Consider the following 20,883-nt stretch of genomic DNA (forward strand, 5'->3'; position numbering starts at 1 on the left):
TCTATTTCGAAATATTTTCTGAAATAACCGCTGTGCTCTTTTGGGCTCCCTCTGCTCCTTGGTGCAGGAGACATCAGGGATGCCTGGACAGGGCGCGGTAATTTCGACAACACAGCAATTGCCTCTTTTGAAGGTAACTCAGAACAGGATAGTAACAGAGAGGTAGCCTTGTTAGTCTGTACTCCAACAAAACAAAGCGCAGAAATGTAGCACTTTAAAGTCTAACAAAATGGTTTATTCCGTGATGACCTTTCATGGGACTGACCCACTTCATCAGATCAATCTCATTTCCAGTACAGATGGACCTGCTAGCAGGACAGAGGTCCACAAAAAAAAAATTGCAATAAAAACTGACAAATCAAGTACTTGATCAAGTATTTGATTTTACTGCCGGTGTTTTTTTGACCTCTGTCCTGCCAGAGGTCAGTCTGTACTGCACATGCTACAGATCTGAAGAAGTGGCTCTGCCCCAGGGAACCGCATCACCCAATAAACCATTTTGTTCGACTTTGAAGTGCTACATTTCTGCCGGTTGTTTTCTCGGAAGAGGATAATGCGTCTCCTCTTTGGAGCTGAGGCCGCAGGGAAAATGTGGCCCAGGCTGGGCCTCCTCACAGCGATGACGATATAGATCAGGGGCACCTCATCCCCTCCCCGCCCCTGCAGGGCGTGCGCTGAGTGTGGCAGTTCTCAGCTGGAGCTGGGGGGGGGGGAGGTGTCCATCTACCCGCCCCCCAGGAGGCTGAGCGCTGTGAAACTCAGCGCATGCCAGGCGGCGCCGGCTGCTGACTCTCTCCCAGGCGGGGAGGGGCCGGGCGTGGGGCGGGGAGAGGAGAGACGGCAGCCGAGCGAGGGGCGGTGTCGGCCTCCTCCCGGGGAGCGGGGGCAGGCGGCTCGGCCGGGCGCGGGGCTCCTGCGCCGCAGTGGGGGGCCATGGAGCGCTGGAAGGGCCGGGTAGCGCTGGTCACCGGCGCCTCGGTGGGCATCGGGGCGGCCGTGGCCCGGGCGCTGGTGCAGCACGGCATGAAGGTGGTGGGCTGCGCCCGGAGCGTGGACAAGATAGAGGTACCCGGCGGGGCGGGGGTGGGGATAGCGGCAGGCGGCCCTGGGCTCCCCCATGGGCCCCCTCCCCAGGAGCCGGCAGGGGGAATCCCATAAAGTGGGCGCGGGGAGCCGCCCATGGAGACGTCGCCTCCTCTCCCCTGCCGGTATTGTTAGCGGACAATGCCGGATCCGCGCCCACGTGGGGGGAGCGCAGGTGCGGCTGAGTCTGGGGAGGAGGAAGAGGCAGCGCAGAGGCTGGGGGGCTAAGCTGGGGGAGGGCAGGAATTAAAGGGGATTCTTTTAGTGAAAGGTCGTATCGTGTGTGTGTGTGTGTGTGTGTGTGTGTAAAGGAGAGCCGGGGACTCGGTGCACACCTCCCTCCATGTCCTCAGTCTTCGCCCAACGCATTTGGGGCAGGGAAGCCGGAGAGAGGCTATCAGCTAAACTCTCACCTGCCACCTGACATTGACTAGAGCTCTTCCCTTCTCAGCTCAGCTGGCTGGTTAGAGTTGCGGAGCCCCCTTTATTTTTAATTTTCACCCAAGCCTTCCCTCTGTGGAGCTGTCAGATTACAATTCAAGTCTGAGATTTCCCTCCCCCCAACACACAGTGACTAGTTGTTCTGATTGCCTCCCTTTTGGGGGACCGAATTTGAGGTCTCTAAAGGAACCTGGTTTTCAAAGGGTAGGTTAAAGTTTAGGTCCTAGGAGGGCAGCTCAAGCTGGGCAGCCCTAAATCACAAGCCGGTTTGGAAAATTATGACCCATATTTTTGAAAGGATCTCCTTTGAGTATTGGAAATAACGTTTCTGGCTTAAATTTTCAGACCAAATTGAGTTCTACTTTTTGCCATTTATTTTTCAGCACTATTTTTTTTAACCTTGGAAGATTGTCCAGTCAATTTCACTTCTGTTTATGAGCCCACTTTGTAGTCAGTTTTACTCTCTGGTTGTAGCACAATGCTGCAGTATAAGGGTTGCAGACATTTCGGGAAAATGACTGTTAAAACAATTGCCAAATGCTGTTGCTAATGGAACTAAATTGTAAAAATTTCTGGAAATATTTCTGCTGGTGGTAAGGTTTATACAAAACTTAAATTTGGGACCAAATTTGACCTGAATGTCCCTTCAGTTAAATAATACTAGTAAAACAATTTGGTCTCGGTACATGAAAAGATTTATAGAAGTGCAAAGTATTACAGTCTGCATCTGCAGAGCATATTAAAATAGAGCAGCAAGGAGGCTTGGATAGTAAAGGATGTATTGATTGAGGAGGCCCATGAGAAAAACAGTGTTATGAAGGAAATTTTGTAGGGATGTTGGGAAAGGGAGATCCTTTCTTGTGGCTTTATAACGACTTAACCTCCATTGCAGAACTGTAATATGTGGCAGTGATTGTGTTCAGATGAGTTAGCTGATGTGATTCTGACCACATCTCAGTGAACAAACTGTGTTCAGCATCAGGTCAGCTAATGTGATCAGCTGATATGCAACCAAACACCATTTGTCTGGTCTAGCTAGACAACTCGCATGTGGTCAGCAGCATTGCGTCAGCTAAGTTAAAAATGATGTTCCAACACAATGCAGTTTTGCAATGTAGAAGATCCTGAAGGGATAATATAAGGATGATGGTGAGATTATATGGAAAGTCTGGTGCATAGCTGCAAATAAATCTTGTAACAATATGTCCTTAAATACTGGGTGACCTCATGACTGTACTTCTGTAAAAACCTCATGTGCTCCTAGGTTCTAGCTTTCACTTGTGTCATGGCTACCAAGAGAATGGAATCTCTCTGGGGCAGGAATTGTACCGTGCTTGGGTAGAAAAGTTTCTAGTGCATTTTGGGAGTTACCCCAGTTAAACAATAAAGACTGTAATACAAATATTATGGTAGTGTAAAATTCAAAATATAGCTGGAGAGGTGAAGAATCATGTCATAGTCTGCATGACTTTCCATGCCAATTTGAAACCTGGTGTTTATGAATGAGTACTGTTGGGGGGGGTGGGGTCTGTAAGTGAAGTTCAGTAAAGATACCCAAGTCACCTATGATTGCAAAGACGAAATACTCACTTATACATTTTTTTTGTGAGACTACACATTGTCTCGTATTTTGTTGCCTCACCTGTTATAATGGTCAAAGGCATATTTAGTTGACTCACCTGGCAATTAATGTATAATATATTCTCTCCTTTGCTGGCTTGATTGCACTTTGTACAGTAATTCAGTTTTATTACAGATCTTTTAGGCCCCAGCTCATCCAAACCATTAAACACAGATTTAAGTTTGGTCTCAAATTCATTGTGTCTTATGTATATTCGTTAATGATTGGATGATTAAATTGGGAAGACCATTGTGAAGCTGAGGTACAGCATGAACCAACTATAATTATATTTCTGTCAGAAATCACTAGCTAGCAGTTACTTAGTACATTTTTATTAGGTTACATTTAAAACACACTTGCCCGGGCACACACACGTTTCATTCTGGTTGTTACATTTGTCGCTTAGCTGTTTAGGTGTAAATCCTTCAAGGGGAAGTGGCTTTTTAATTTAGTTGGGAACAAAAAAATTAGGTTTCACTGGAGGGGAAGACATCAGTTTATATTTTTTGTCTTTTTATTTTGGAAAGTTTTCCAAAACCTTGATTTATCCTCTGTCCAGACAGATCTGTCTGTGCGATATTCACTTCTAACTAGTTCAGTGGAACCAAGCAGTAGCATGGTTTATATACATATTGACAGCTTCAAATCAACCCCAGCAATGTACTTAGAAATGCGAGGTACTAAACATGCTGCCTTTATTGTTATGCCACTACCAGGGGGGTGGGGGAAATAGTTTTTCCAACAAGCTGGAAGTTGGGAACTAGGGAGTTGTAAACTGGTATATATTTGTGTGTGTGTGTGTGTGTGTGTGTGTGTGTGTGTGTGTGTGTGCATACACACAAGATATGGGGAAGCTTTTGGAGAGTGGCTGTGGTAATAGAGAAGAATACCCAAGATATCTCAGGAATGCGGGATGGAGGATGTAAGTATGAAGACCAACAAGGCTTTAGAGAGAGCTCTCTCTCTCTCTCTCAGAAGGTTTCCATGCCTCAGCTGCTTGTTTATTTTATTCAGGTCTGTTTCCTGGCTTTATTACCAATAGGTCTGCTGCAGATATATGTTTGTCTGTTTGTCTTGCATAGTCTAACCATGCAAATGAATTTCAAGTTTTTCTTACATCAGCTCTTCCCCTGAGATTCCTGCCCTGGTTCTAATCAGATTTTCACCAAGCTTTTTGTTCAAAGAGAAGAACTGGAGGTTGTACCATTAAGTTTTGAGCATAACTCAACCAAAATGCACCTTTATTTACCATGCACTGCATGCATTAAAGATATAATTGTGTTTTTTTTAGCTTCTGTGTTGTAGGAAAGAATTATTTTACGTTTATCTGAAAAACAGAATTGGCTTATGTTCTGAGCTGAAAGGGGTCATAGCATTTTCAGGCACTTATTTACATGTGGTTTAATAAATTTTATTTATGTCTTGTAAATCCATCTGAACCTTGGACACACTGCTTTTCTAGCCAAAGTTGAGGTTAACATAGCTATTCATTTTAAAGTTTTGTGCCTACAGCAGAATTGAACCAAATTGGCTGAAATATTATAGATGGTTTTTATTTAAAATGTCAGTGTGGGAAAATTTTTGGACAAGCCTAAAGTATATGAAACTATTATTTGGGACTGCATTCATATATATTTTGGGAACACCAAAACGCCAAAATGTTTTGGTCTAAAAATGCTAGAGATTTGTTTTAATTTGGTGTTGGCAAGGACTGGTACCTTGGAGCAGTTTTGCTGATGGAATTGTACAATTATTTGGTGCAATTTGTAGAGATTTTAAACTGTGCATGGCCACCATGTGGGGAGAGAGGAGTGGGCTGGCATTCAGAGGGAGCAGAAGAGAGAGAGCCACGTGGGTTGAGATATATGTGTTATACTAGTCCTAACCAGCCAGGAAACAAAAATAATATCCTGTGACCCACCTGTCCAATCAAAAGTAACTACAGGTTGAACATCTCTAGTCCAGCACCCTCAGGACCTAACTGGTTGCAAACGAGAGCATTTGCTGGACCACAGGAGGTCAATATTGTCTAGCAGCACTGCCAACTCTTCCACTGCTGACTCGGCTCTTAGAAGACATTTAGGGATAAATTACAGCTAAATAGCAGCACCAAACACTGAGGGCAAGGACTGGTGGCTGTAAACAAACCCTATGAGACCATGGAAAACTTGGCTATGTCTATGATAAGTGGGTATCCGGCTAACTAAAATCATGCAGGACTATGGATGTTACCAGGCGAGAGAGTGCTGGATTAGAGAGGTTCAGCCTGTAATGTATTTTGTTCGAGATGATATATAATCTCAACAACCTTCTTCTAAGCAGTTGATCATAGTACTTGCCAAACAATATGAGGTAAGAAGTATCTGCCAGATAACTATGAATGAAGAATGAATCTGAAAAATGTGTAAACTGATGGTAGATGATTTGCAAATGGAGAGTAGTGAGAAGGTTAGATTGTCTGCTATAAAGATCAGCATTGCTCTGGTGATGGTTTAGATGGTACATGGTCCTGCAATGCGTGCAGGGGCCTGGCCCTGGTGACCTCTTGAGGTTCCTTCCATTTCTGTTATTCTATGATGGCAATGGAGCTAAACTGATTTACCAGCTGGAATCAGGCCTTGAATTCAGTAAATAAATTGTTCCTAGAAGTTATTTACTTTTCTTGAGTTTAAAGCCCACACCAAATACTCCAGTCTTGACTCCACAGGTAAGCCCTGCAAAGAAGGTGAGTTTAGTCTGTGACTACGGCTGTGTCTACACGAGCCCCAAACTTCGAAATGGCCACGCAAATGGCCATTTCGAAGTTTACTAATGAAGCGCTGAAATACATATTCAGCGCTTCATTAGCATACGGGCGGCCGCAACACTTCGAAATTGACACGCCTTGCCGCCGTGCGTCTTGTCCCCACGGGGCTCCTTTTCGAAAGGACCCCGCCTACTTCGAAGTCCCCTTATTCCTGGGGGATAAGGGGACTTCGAAGTAGGCGGGGTCCTTTCGAAAAGGAGCCCCGTGGGGACGAGATGCACGGCGGCGAGGCGTGTCAATTTCGAAGTGCCGCAGCTGCCCGCATGCTAATGAAGCGCTGAATATGCATTTCAGCGCTTCATTTCGAAGTTTGGGGCTCATGTAGACATAGCCTACATGTGTATCACAAATTTTAAAATCAATAGGGTCAGAAGAGACCTCAGGACATTGAGTCCAGCCCCTTACTGAAGCAGGAATGATCCCAACTAAATTATCTCAGCCAGAGCTTCATCAAGCTGTGATTTAAAGACCTTTAGGGAAGGAGATTCTACCACCACCTAGGTAACCCATTTCAAAGCTTTACCGCTGTCCTAGGCTACGTCTACGCTGGCCCCTCGCTTTTAAAAGGGGTATGCAGAAACGGCTGATCGAAAATGCAAATGATGCACAGATTTGCATATTCAGTGTCTCAATTGCATAAAGATGGCCACTTGCCGTTCCGGAAGTGCTGTTTTTGAAAGCCAAAACAGCCGTGTACATGGGGTTCCTTCGAAAGGAAGCCCTGCGTTCGAAAGCCCCCTTCTTCCTGAAAATAATTTCCCTATGTAAATGATAGATTTATTATATTTTTATTGTAGATTGAATTTTCTTTTTCTTTATAATATCTTGTAAATGAGGCCATTGTATGAGTTTTTTCTTTTAAAAGTGAGACCCTTTTCAGTCCAGCTTTGGTCACACGTCTTCCTAAACTAGCTCCATGATAACTTTCATAACTTTTATAGACATAGCAGAACTTGTCAACAGCACAGTGATATACAGAGGATCTAGTTAACTCATGATGATGATAAAGCACTTCATTCTGAAGTTGGATCACATTATGCATATTCAAGAGTAATACTTTGTCATAATCTGTCAAAGAATGTTTATCCCAAAAAGGTTTACCTGGGCTCTGTTCCCACCTCTGTCTGATTCTGATTGTCTGATTCTCTGTGCCTCAGTTTATTGAATTGTAAAAGGGAAATGCTCCTGCTTGTTTAACTGATCAAGCATTTTATGAGGCTTATTTATTTAGGGCTTGATCCAAAAGCCCATTGAAACAAGTGGGAGTTTTACTATTTTTTTTTAAAGGCTTTGGATCAGGCCCTTACTAGTTGTAAAGCGGTTTGTGGTTCTTCAGTGAAAAGTTATATGGATGGAAAATTATTATTGTCATTCCATAGAAAGCTTTGGTAAACGGGCCTTTTATCTTGCTATTTCCTTTTCATTTCATTTTCATTATCATATCTTTAAACTGAGGTATTTGTACGATTCCTTATCCATCTCGTAGGTGTCCATAAGTACTGGTCTGTGGTAACAATTTGATCTGATCCTTTTTAAAAAGTTGCAGGTGATCACCTGCAAATGACTTGGCTGGGTTGCTTGATGATGGAGTTTTTATGTAGTTGGGCTGGTCTTTGTGAAACTGTACTCCATCCATCTATATTATCTTGCATGAAACACAAACATTAGTTACAATTTCACCCTCAAACTTTAATCACAGATGATTGTCTTTCACGACACTGTGCTTTGAAGCAAAACAAGCACCATTGCAAGATGCATGTAGACGTGTATTTAAATTGGCATTTTTGCTTTGAATGACGGAAAGTTGGACTTCTGCTGGGAAGTTAGTTTAGTGAGTTGTGCAACTGTTGTTGGTATTTGCATGGTACTTTTAAAGGAGAGACTTCCCACAGCATCCGAAAGATTTAGGGCAGGGAAGTCAGTGAGGCTTGTGCTCTCTAAATCTCTTAAGTGCTTTTGAAAATCTCAGCTGAATGATCTTTGTACCTCAGACTTTTCAGGCAAAAGTACATTATGTATAATGTGAACCTCAGAAACATTTACCTGTTAAAATCTTGGCTTTTTATTAAACGCAACCCAAAATGTACATTTGATATTGGTTATTTATTGGCATTGATTGTATTAGAGTATCCAACTGTCCCAGTTAAGACCAGGGTCTGCATTCAAATTCTGTTTAGAGTCTTCTGTTACTGTAGTATGAGGACCTCCCTGCCATGCATGAAGTGATGCGACTTAAATGTGTCACATGTGGGCTGTTCTTTCTCTCATCTTGTCTCCAGGTTGAGTTGTGTGCAGCGGAATGATTTTAGTTCTTGTCCTGCTCTGTTCCAAAGCTCCTCATTTGTGATGAAGTCTTGCTTTTTATGTGAAGGATGTACCTCAGGCGTCTGTTTATGAATGTCTGTAGCTTGTGATTTTATACGCCAGGTCTCGCAGCCATAGAAGAGCACACTCCTCACATCTGTGTTGAAGATCCGCAGTTTCATCGTCACAGATATTATTTGTGATCTCCATATGGGATGGAGAGCCTTGAATGCAGCTGTTGCTTCCCCTATTCTGGCATTGATATCCTTATCCTTTCCTCCATCTATACCCATAATACTCCCTGAGTACGTAAACAGCTCCACATCTTCCTGGTCATTCCCTTCCAGGGTGGTGGTGGACTGGTTGATCCTCACTGTCTTGGACTTTCCCTTTTTAATGCTCAGTCCAGTCACTGAGGCAGTTTTTTGTAGTGTTGTGACCTTTTCTTGCAGGCTTTCATGTTGGTGTGAAAGGAGGGCGACATCAGCAGCAAAATCATTGTCCTCTAGCTGTTTGTGTCCACTGAATGCCTATGAAATAGAACATGGACCATTGTTACTTCCTTAGAACATTTGGTTTCAATGAGTACAATATTTACTGTGTGGTACAATTTTGATCAATAGTTACTTCTGCTGTGTGGCACAATAAAGGATTAGCTTAGTTATTTGGATTTATCATATGTAATAATGTCCAGCAGTGATGGCTTCCAGTAAAATAGTATACAGGTTCAATCCAGCAACTGTGACAAAAGTTTGTTACACAGTGAAGTCAGTTTCTCAACAGCGAAATTCTTTAAATCTAACTCAGCGCAATATTCTTTAGAATAAAGGGTTATTTGCATCAGTGTCATGATTGTGGCCTTCTATAATTCAAGTCTGGAGGAATAAGATAACTCTGTAATTGCATTTGGCTAAATACTCATTTGTAAGTGGGAATCCATGAAACATTGAAGCAGTAACACCATTCTTGTGGTGTACCACAACCCATTTTTTCCTGGTTTTCCAAGGTTTAAGCACAGGTACTCGATATTCTTGAAAGGTACGTGACACTGATAGTCCACCTGGATTCTGCATTAATAACATTTTTGGGCAATGAATGTATTAAAGTCAAGCATGGGCTGAAGTATTTTGCTGGATTTGCCTAGAGCTTTCAGCAGAGGGTTGGACTAGACAGCCTCTGAAGGTCTCTTCGAACCTTAACCTCGTATGACTCTTATGATTTAGAACTTTGCTTTAAGCAAATGGCTTATATGGTTTCTCTGATCCTCTCTCTGAGAGAAGTGTGTGTGCATGCAGGGTTTTGTTCTGGTTATGGAGTCTGTGATCTGCAAGGCCTTTTCCATCTTGAATTTCTGATGTGAGTTTTATAAAACAATTTTGTAGGCTGAAACCTACATGTGTATACATAGCATTTTTCTTTGGGTGTTGAGATGGGTTTTATGACACATAAAGTGACACATAAAGTTACAACACATGAGTGTTGTAACTGAGACAACTTCGTAACACAGCTGAATATTAAAAACTTGTACATTTCCAAAGTAGCGAGAAAATTCAAGCAATATCTGAGATCCATTCATGTCATTGGGGGTAAAATATCTCATGTACTGGCTCATAAAACGTTCTCTGCTCCTCTTACTTAACAATATAATGCCTCAGTTATGTTTTGCAATGCTCTACAACAGAGAGAAAATTTATGAGTATTTATCAGTACATGTAGGGTCTGTATGGCTTGGAGGCATAATGAAGATGACTGAATACCCTGTCAGTTGTAACACATATGCTGGTTTTTTATTAGAATGCAGGACCATATTAAATGTTTTCCTCTGTAAGAAGAGGCTTAGAGTAGCGCACAAGAGAACAAAGCTGCTCCTTTGGGATCTGAAAATGAATTCCACGTGTAAGGATGAAACCAGAGAGCAAGTCATTCTGTCTATCTGCCAGCAGAACATTGGTCTGGGTCATTTTAAGGGTACATAATAATGCTAATTCAACCTGTGCAATTACAAGAAAGCTTTTAATGTTAAATAATGTATTACTAACTGCACAGTAGATGGTAGAAAGCTGTACGATAGGACAAAAGGGCTAAGGGCAAGTCCCTCAGCCCAGAGAATTTACAGTTAAAATTCTACAGCATCCTGTTCTCTTTCAGGTCTGTTTGAACTACCATCTATACTGGTTTATAGGATGAATATTTTTGGGTAGAAAAGTGAATTGTCAAAGACAGGGGTTTACTTATCAGGGGATCGGCAGAGCCACATTGGTTCCCTGCTGGTCATGGTCAGCACTGGCATGCTGGGACGGGCTGAGGGAAGTGCTAGTTTCCACTTTCTGCCTCTCATTGGGCGAGGAAAGGCAAATTGCAGACTCAGGGAGTTGCAAGGCTCCAGGCCTGCAGACACTTCAGGTAAACAAAATGTCCACGTGCACCAGCAGCTTATCCTGATGTTTGCCAGTCCCTGAACGACAGGGTCAGCTTTGCAAGAGTCCTAGTGTTTTGGCATTTTTGCCCATCCATCTCGGGGTGTCGGCTTATAAATGAACGAGCTAGTGAACGAGTACATATGGCATATTGTATTCCCTGCGCTGGTGTTTTTCTCTTTTCCCTACTGATCTTAGGGTACATCTACACTACCCAGTCGATATTCTGGGGTTCGATCTAGCACACCTAGTGGGGACAGGCAAAACCGAACTATCAGGGGTCAACAGTTGACCCCTTTATGCCTCAGTCTCAGAAAGAGTAAGGGACGTCAATGGGAGAGTTTCTCTATTAACCTCCCTCTGTGAGGGCAGCCAGGTAAGTCAATCGAAGATAAAGTCAGCTCTAGTGACGCAGTTGCTATAGCTGGAATTGCGTATCTACGATCGACTTTAAGGTTTCGTGTAGACCTGGCCTTCGCTGCCAATGGACTTACTGTCTGTGATTTCTGGGCCGGTAGAAATGCTTTCCTCTCAACTGTTGTGCCCCCTATTTAAAACCTAGACATTGTTTTAACTCCACCCCTTATGCACCTCGGGTTTGTACAGCACCGAGCACCATCGGGGGCCTTGGTGTGTCTACTTTAAAAAAAAAAATGGACAAGTGAGTTTGTATCCTATTATCACAGGCAGAGCTGTGGGTTTGCGGGGGTGGGGGAGGACAGCAAAGGGACAGTTGCTGTGGGGCCTGGTGATTTAGAAGGGCCACAGGCTCCAGGCCACTGTTGATGTTACCGTGGTGCTGGCAGCAGCAGGAGGCTGGGCCCTTTAAATTTCCCCAGGAGCCCCAGGTTAGCTATTAGTCCCACCCTTTCTGCCTGAGGTCCCTTCTACAGACCCGGAACAAAGGTGCTCCCCTGCATTGCCCAGAGCCTGGCAAAGTCTGTTGCCAGCCTTGCATCCAGGTCACTGACTGTTCACTATATGTAGTAACTTTTAACTCTGCAGGTTGCACCTCTCTAATCCGGCACCCTAAGGACCTGATCGGTGCCAAATGAGAGAATTTGCTGGACCACAGGAGGTCAATATTGTCTAGCACAGCACTTCCACTGCTGACTGGGCTCTTGGAGACATTTAGGGAAAATTACAGCTAAGTAACAGCACAGAACAGTGAGAACCAGGATGGTTGGCTGGAAACAAACTTTATGGGACTGTAGGAAACTTGGTCTCGCCCGTGATAAGTGGTCATTCAGCTAACTAAAATCATGCTGGATTGTGGATGTTGCTGGATGAGAGAGTTCCAGATTAGAGAGGTTCAACCTGTACTAATCCAGGCTGCATTAGACTCAGGGATTGACAGGTCAAAGGTTTACGATCCCATTGCCTAGATCGGGGCCTGCAACCAAAAGAGCAAGAAGAGTCATTTATTCAAATTCAGTTACACAATTAATACTTCGAGCTGCAATGCATGCGCATACGAGACAGTCCTTAATAAATAACATCAAAACCTACTTTTGATAACCCCCATTTTGAGAACAGTGCATACACAGTGGTTTGTAACAGGTAGAAGGTTTTAGTTACTTTCACCCCTTGATTGGAGTGCAAACGAGGACAGGAAAAATGCTGCACCTGGTTTGCATCAACCCTATGTGTCCCTCGCATGCCCAGGCTCTGCCCCCACTTGGCCCACAAACCTGCCTGCCCCTCTATCTACAGGATTAACCCCTCTCAGCCTCAAACCACGCCCCTATTCCCAGGGTTAACCTGCCTCAGATGACGAGATCTGCATACTGCTGCTGCTCCTTCCTGGCAGCCTCCTCTTCCCCCTTCTCGACGCAGCTGGACAGTTCCAGCAGGGGCAGATTCAGCTGCCCCTTGCCCCAGCATTCCTGCTTGCTTTTCCCACCTGCAGCACAGGCGGCTCCCTGCCCTGCCGCCTCTGAAATAATGAAACTCAATTTAATCGGTTTAACGGCTGGATCCGTCCTGCCGGCTGTTAAACCAATTAAATTTAGTGCCATTATTTCAGCGGTGACAGGGTAGGGAGCGGCAAATGACTCCTTAAAGAGCCATATGCAGTTCCGGAGCCACAGGTTGCTGACCCTGATCTAGATCCTTTAACCAACCATTTCCCTATGTTCTTAACAAGCAAGACAAACAAGGTGGACTGGAGAGACCCAGAAGGCTGGGAAGTCCCATGCTGTCTGTGAGTACCTGGTTTCACACTGTTTTGATTTTTCCTTGGCTGGCTTTTATAATGGGTATTGTGTAATACAAAACTGGGGGAGGGGAAAGTTTGATAGGCTGAACACAAGAGTGGTAAAATGTGGCTCACATTACGAGCTTTAACAAGTTAGTTTCAATGCATTTGTGACAATTATTGATCAAAGGTAACATTCAGAACCATGGGCTGCTTTGTCAAGGTTAGAGCTTGCTCAAGAAATGGCCTTTGATCAGATGAGCTATTGATTGTAAATTCTAGAAGACGAGCTTCTTACCAGATTGGAGCTTTCCTTTTCGAGCAAGCTGCGAGGAGGGGGAAGAGAAATACTGGGCCTCCTTCTCCCTGCTGTGTGTACAATAAATAAATATTCACTCTTTAAATCCTCTGATGTATCCTCCTTGTATATTTATTTTTTTTAATTATTGGTAGTGCAGTAACTCAGAGAGGCCTGCTGAGGTCAGGGCCCAGCTGTGCCTGCAATGATGTCCCTCCTGAAGATTTTGCATTCTAAACAGACAGACAAAAGGGGGAGGGCTTGCTCAGTAGTTAGACCATTGGCCTTGTAAACCCAGGGTTGTGAGTTCAATCCTTGAGGGGGCCTTTCAAGGTTCTGGAGCAGGTTAGATTAAAAAAAAAAAAATCTGCCAGGGATGGTGGTAGGTCCTGCTGCAAGGACCAGGGACTGGACTCAATGAACTCTCCAGGCCCCTTCCAGCTCTGTGAGATAGTATGATACGTAACACAGCATGTGGGGGGCTTGGTTGCAAGGACAAGACAACCAGGTGTCATGTTCTCTTGGGCTGAAGGCTTCTTCCCTGAACAGGGTGTAGCAGGAGAGGCCCAGATATTTTATTTCAGAGCTTCACATTTGTACATGGAGGCCCCGCTCTGCAGCAGGCACCATGCAGTCGGGGATCTAGACCCCACCTCACCACGTGGCTAGCTGCCCAGGCATCATGTGGCAGGCCAGCCTCCCCTCACACGTGGTGGCTAGGCTGTGGGGTCATGCTTGTGTGAGAGGCTGAGAAACTTCTTTCTGCGGTTCACATTTGTACAGGGGCAGTCCCTCCGTCCCATGACTGGTGATTTCCTGCAGCATGCTCACAGGATCCTCGGAAGAGCTCCTGAGGTCTGGGGGGCTGGCCCCGCAAATAGCCATATTGTGGACTCCCCACTTCCCAAAGTGTGCGGCTCGAGCTGTGCAGTTTCTGCTGCATCCTGTTTGCTTCATTTTCACAGGGAGGAAACAGCTCCCTGACTTGCTTCCCTGCCCCAGGAAAGGCACTCTTTGCCCAGGGGAGAGCTGAGGTTGCAGTTAGCGTGGCACAGTCAGAACAGGGAAAGATATCCTTGCTATTCGCGGGCAGAATGATTCTTGAGTGGGGACAACAGGTGCCCAGCCTCACTGAACGCAGGTAAATTTACAAGTTTCATGAAATGATCATAGATTATTGTAAAAGAGAAGATTGAGGGGAGACATGATAGCAGTTTTCAGGTATCTAAAAGGATGTCATAAGGAGGAGGGAGAAAACTTGTTCTTTTTGGCCTCTGAGGATAGAACAAGAGGCAATGGACTTAAACTGCAGCAAGGGAGGTTTAGGTTGGACATTAGGAAAAAGTTCCTAACTGTCAGGGTGGTCAAACACTGGAATAAATTGCCTAGGGAGGTTGTGGAATCTCCATCACTGGGGATATTTAAGAACAGGTTAGATAGATATCTATCGGGGTGATCTAGACAGTACTTGGTTAGGGTACTGGTCCTGCCATGAGGGCAGGGGGCTGGACTCGATGGCCTCTCAAGGTCCCTTCTAGTCCTAGTATTCTATGATTGTAGTCTGAGAACCTTTACCAGCTGTTTGGCCACACTACAGTTTTCTCAAGGTGTTCTTTCCCTAGGAACCACTGTGGTTCCTGTTAGCAGGGCACAGACACCTGGAGAACAGGAACCTTAATACGTAGGACTGACAGCTCCCTGGCTTCCTGCCCTGCCCCATGAAAGATGCTCTTTCACCTGAGGGGACCACTGAGGTTCCCATTAACATGGCACAGACACCCAAATACATGGGTCCTCAAGGCAAACTTTCGCTGTCCTCAACCATTGTGTAGATTTGCTTGCTGCTGTTAAACAGATGAACGTATTTCAACCCAGAAATGACTGCGTGTCAGTGGCTAAAGTGGCCCCTGCATTTGGGGGTGGAGATAATGGTTTAACAGCCTGATCACAGGACAGGGAGCCTGGGGTTTTAATCTAGAGGTTCCCCTCACAAGTTAGTGTAAGTACTTGAAGAAAGTTTCTAGGCTGCTTTGCTTCAGTTTCTCTGTGTGTAAAAGCAGTGCTAATAATCCACGTGAAGCTTTTCAATAATATTTCTCATGGTGGTATCTAAGCCCTGCGAGTTGGGAAGATTTAATTCCTTCATGTCTGGAAAATAATCTGAAGATGAAAAGTGCTAAATGAGTGCTGCTATTGCTTGCTAATATTCAGAGAGCACTTGGCGCCTTCAAGAAGAACAGCACCCACTATATGTTAGACCAGGGGTCAGCAACCCCCTGCACATGTGCCCCTGGCCTGTGGATTCATAAAAGACCAGCTAATGCTTACCAACCACCACCTGATCAGTAAAGCATCTTCACTGATTTATTTATGAAGCTGTTGTAAGTAGGACTGTTAGTGACTTTAAAAAGTATCACTGGCATTTGGACCGTCCATAGAGGTCAAATTATGGCATTCCACCTCGGAAAGGTTGCTGACCCCTGTGTTAGACCATACATGTAATGTGACAACACCCATCATCACAACTCCAGAAGGAGGAGGACATTTTATATAAGAGACTTATAAATAACTGCCTGTCCTTTTGTTCCTTCCTTCCGAACCAGTGGATGGGTCTGAGAGAGAAATGTAGAGGGGAGGCCAGTCTTGCTGTATAAACACAACCCATGTGACCATAGCATGGCTAAACGATGAGCACAGGCGGAGCGATGCTCAAACTTCTCACGTGTGAGGATGGTGCCTGGGTTACTCTTTCGAGGCTTGCACTTGTGTGCATTGCATACGGCGGAAGCTTGATAACCTGATCTTCCCACAGGGTTACCGGCAGCGCTTCCATAAGAGGCAACAACAATGAAGCTCATGGAAAATTTGGTTTCCAGCATCTGAATCTTAAATTTAAGTATGTTTATCCTTTGGAACTGGCAGCATAAATACAGAACATATAATCACGTCTGGGTGGGATTTATTTTATGGCGGTGTAAACTGCTGCAACAGTTGTGGGTCTTTAAGCTTAACTGGTTCATATTTATCAAATTATCCTTTCGGTGCTTGGTGTCCAACCCAAACCACAAATCTGCTTCCCAGTGTTTCGTGCTTCTGGTTCAGTTTGAGATTTGGGGGGTGTTCAAAATCTTGCCCGATCCTGAACTTGTACTTCCCAGAACATAGACCACTAAAACTTCAGTAGCCTTAATTTTGTGAATGCCACTAAATGTAGAATTATAAACTAGAAACCAAGAGGAAAGCTTTAGACCCGTGTTCCCTCTAAGTTTTTCCAGTTATGGACAGAATAAATTTTGTTACATGCACCAAGGTATGTGTGGCTGTTCACCAGCAATAGAAACGTGTTACTGGCTGCGGGTGGCTGTGGGCACTCTTTTGATCATCTGGGTGGCACCTGAATCTCTCCTGGGTGGCTGCCCAAGCGCTCAGTTTATAGGGAACACTGCTTTAGCCCCTAGATGTATTTTGTACAGTATTTTGGTCAGATAATTAAATGCTAAATGATCTCTCAGTGTATGCACCTGGAGTAAATTAGGTTCCATGTGTATTGCAAAGATGACTCTGAATTACCTTTCAACTCCAGACTTGCCTCTTTCTGTCCAATCTAAAATACTGGCCTGTATCACTGATATTTTCCCTTGGATAAATAGCCATCAGCTGGAGTACAACAGAGCTCTTAGTTGTCACCCTCTCCCTCCAGTCCTCGCTTGTTACTTCCTTGCTTGATCACTGCGGACAATGGTGGTACCCTCCCTGTCTTTCAGGCCTGTAACCAGGGCATCATCTTGGACTCGGAACCCCTGCTGGATCCTCACATCCAGGCTGTATCTAAAGGCTTGTCTAGGCAAGCAGACCACGGTAAACTGGGGTCGGGGTAGAGCCCTGCACATCCACAGGCGTCTGCTTTATATTGGTGGGTATTTGCACCTGCAGATGTCAGTGTGGATGTTTGCAGCTCATTTTTATGGATACAAAATTGGTATCTGCACAGGGTTCTAAATGGGGGTGACTGAACACCATGCTAGCCTGCTGTGGTGCTGCCGCGCATTCTTGGATCTACTTCTCCTTCAAACAGACAAGCTCAAAGTGCTCTGAAGACATCTTATCTTGCATCATCAAGGAGAGCCCTGTTAGGAAAGCAGGGTAAATTCAGACCCCAGATTGCCGAGGCCCAGTTCCTATAGCCATGCCCTTAATCTTGCCAATTTTTCTGCAGACCATCTCTACTTACAAGATCGTCACTGCTGTGGTCGATTTTTCCCGGGTTCAGTTTAGCACGTCTGGTCGGGATGCACTAAGTCGAATCATCAGGGTATCCCTGTCGGCCCTGGTACTCCTTGCGACTGCAAAGTGTAAGGGGAGTCTATGGGAGAGTTTCTTTTATTGAGTTCCTGCTGTGGGGATGGCATAGCAAATCCATTTAAGGTCCTCTTTGCCCACCCTGTTGGCGGGCATGCCTACACCTGTTCTCCCTATCGACGGTCTACCACTTCCTGAATCAATACTCCACTAAACTGCCTATCGGCAGTGACTTTATCCTCAGACCACAACAGTTCCCTGATACGCCCCCATTACTATGCAGATGATAACTCTGGAGATAGTCCCACATGCTGCCCTGGGGCCTGGCATTTCAAAGTGCCCCCACCAGAAACCCTGTACCATTTACCAGCTCTGACTGCCCCAAGCCCTGTCCCTTCCACTTGTGGCCCTGTCCCTTCCAGGGACAGGGAGCTGGCCCCACTGGCCACTGTGTCCCTGGGCCCAGGGTGGCTATCGGCATTGCTGGGTATAGAGTTGGTGTGTGTATATGAGCACGTCTGCCCCATTGGCTAAAGAGCAGTATAAAGGCTGGGCTGTCTGATGAAGACAAGGTGTGAACCTGGCCAGCCTCCAACTGCTACCTCCCAGGTGAATGTGGCAGAGGGCTGATTTTCAGAGGTGCTGAGTGCCCACCTTTCCTGTTGACATCAGTGGGAGAAGTCAGGCTCTGAGTACTCCTTTTGTTGCCATTCTGGTCTTGGAAAATATTGCTGTTCTTCTCGTCTTCCCAGGGGTTTGAAACCTGCCCTCATCCCCTCCTGCAGCCCAACTTCTTGCACCCATCTGGGACCCTCTCCTACCCCCTGAACCTCTACCCCAGAGCTTGCCTCCCTAGTTAGAGCCCTCAGCCCAATACCTTGTTCTAGCTCAGATAAAGTGAGTCAGGATGGGGTTGAGCAAGCTGCCACGGGAGGGGGAGTATAGTGAGTGAGGGATGTGGCTTCAGGGAAGAGATGGGGCAGAGGGCATGGCCTTGGAGAAGAGGCGGGGCTAGAATGTTTGTCTTTGTGTTAGTAGAAAGTTAGCAACCCTGGAGCACGCCTTTGCTATCTTGACATTGAAATGTAACCTGTATATCTGATTGGAACATCAGTGACACCGATGTAAATCAGATCTGAGCTTGGCCCGTTGCAACTGGTAGTGCTGGCATTTGTGCAGATGTTCCATTACAGTATGTCAAATCTTCCATTTCTGCGCAGAAGTTGGCAGGTCCGTCTGGGTTTCGTGTGTCTTTCACTCTGAGCATGGCTGTACCATTTTATGCTGAATCCTTCCCCGCACCTGGCTTGCAGTCATAAATCGAAGCGCATAAAAATTGAGTAACCATCACCTGCATTTTGCTACTGGGGCATATCCTGGCTTGCTCCTTTCCAAGCATGTGTTAATCTCTTCTTCAGGAGAGAATTTATTTAGGATTCTAGTGCCAGATTGCAGAAGCCAATGAACAAAGGTACAGGCATGAGGAATATAATTCCCTCCCCTCGACACCCGGGCATAAATGTTTGCAGTGATATGGATCACACTGGGGCCATGTGGGAATATTCCAGAGCTGTACTTGGCTGTTTAAAAACAAAACAAAACAAAACAAAACAAAACCCTGGGGAGTGTTGGAAAGGAGAAAGGTTGATCATCCAGCAGGGACCTGCTGTTCTTGTACTGTTCTTTCTGCGATAGTGTTGGAGTGATTTCCAGCCAGTCAGCTGCCTGCTTTCCTCACAGGCATGTTTCTGATAGTGTGGCACGGTTTGCAGCTGAGTTGTCGGAAGTTTATCTGTCTTCTTCCAACTTTGTTGCAATTGAGTGATTCACGCCTGGAATTTACAGACTCAGTCCTTTGCTGCCCCTAACACTTTGCCCTTCTGCCCGAGGATCTCAAAGCCCAGGAATGGCTTATCACACCATGCCCTATTGTACAGGTGTGGAAACGGAAGCAGAATATGGTTAAAGTGAGTTGCCCAAGGTCAGTCACTGAATCTGTGGCAGAACTGGGAATGTGGCTCTTGAGGTGTTTTTTTTCATACAGACTGGAGTGCGGGGGTGCAGCTTGATTGGGTGAACGCTGGCTGATTAGATGTATTTAGAAACCGCTGTTTAGGGCACGTGGGGATGGGGAAGGAAGGTAAATGTGTATGTACAGATACACAGCAGCTCCAGCACAGAGAAGAGAATAGCAGGTGCACATTGTTAATTTGCGTTTCCACCCTCTTGCCTTTGATTTATAGCTGTTGTCCACACAAAGACCCTGGGGTCGACCTTCATGGATATTCCCACAGCTGCTGCAAGAAGAGACCAAGTTTAGCTGAAGTAAAAGAAATGAGCAACTTCTAACTGTATAAAAGTACAGTCTGTTGCGGTAGAATAAAATGTGTGTGTTTTAGAAGTATCTGACTGTATGATATTGAAATTCAGATCCTCTCCGCCAATACTGCACACACACACACTGCTTTGTATCTGCAGGTTGCTGTGGAAATTCACTGCCAGATACGCAGTGATCCATACTGTAATGCATAACAAGTCAGGTCTGCTGGGTGGAAACACTTACGTATATTTGGACAGTCTTTCTCTGAATCCTCCCCACTGCGAGTAGCTAAGACTGCAGAGCCTCTGGCAAATGGACACATTTGACTGCAGTACAGTTACTCCCTTCTCAAAGGTAAATAACAGTATTTGGGCCAAAAATAAGGGTGGGGCTTGAATCTATGTTGTGGAATTCAGGAAGAGGCAGAAATCTAAGAAGTCAGATATTCATACTTCAGGGTAAACATTGTTCTCGTGAGGTGTCACAATAGAAATGGCATATTTCCCTTCTGACCACCCTTAGAATCATAGAATGCTAGGACTGGAAGGGACCTCGAGGTCATTGAGTCCAGCCCCCTGCCCTCATGGCAGGACCAATTACTGTCTAGACCATCCCTGATAGACATCTATCTAACCTGCTCTTAAATATCTCCAGTGATGGAGATTCCACAACCTCCCTTGGCAATTTATTCCAGTGTTTAGCCACCCTGACAGTTAGGAACTTTTTCCTAATGTCCAACCTAACCCTCCCTTGCTGCAGTTTAAGCCCATTGCTTCTTGTTCTATCCTCAGAGGCCAAGAACAAGTTTTCTCCCTCCTTATGACACCCTTTTAGATACCTGAAAACTGCTATCATGTCCTCCCTCAATCTTCTCTTTTCCAAACTAAACAAGCCCCATTCTTTCAGCCTGTCTTCATAGCTCATGTTCTCGAGACCTTTGATCATTCTTATTGCTCTTTTCTGGATGGTCTGTAATTTCTCCACATCTTTCTTGAAATGAAGTGCCTTCTAGCCCTGTCAGAATACTATTTCCAGTTGCTGCAAACCAGGCCCTTTAATTTTGTTGTAAAGAACCAAGCCCATGTGCAGGAATTTCT

The 20,883-nt window shown here is 45.1% G+C and overlaps 1 protein-coding gene across 1 annotated transcript in view; it reads left to right on the forward strand.

The window, feature by feature from the left end:
• Window positions 1-856: 856 nt before the first annotated feature.
• Window positions 857-20,883, forward strand: part of DHRS11 (dehydrogenase/reductase 11) — a 58,803-nt gene continuing 38,776 nt past the window's right edge. The window contains exon 1 of the mRNA XM_075013734.1: window positions 857-1,065. Coding sequence (XP_074869835.1) covers window positions 934-1,065 — 132 coding nt within the window. The 5' untranslated portion in view covers window positions 857-933. The remainder of the gene's footprint in view (window positions 1,066-20,883) is intronic.

Source organism: Carettochelys insculpta, chromosome 19, assembly GCF_033958435.1.
Source record: "Carettochelys insculpta isolate YL-2023 chromosome 19, ASM3395843v1, whole genome shotgun sequence".
Lineage (NCBI taxonomy): Eukaryota > Metazoa > Chordata > Testudines > Carettochelyidae > Carettochelys > Carettochelys insculpta.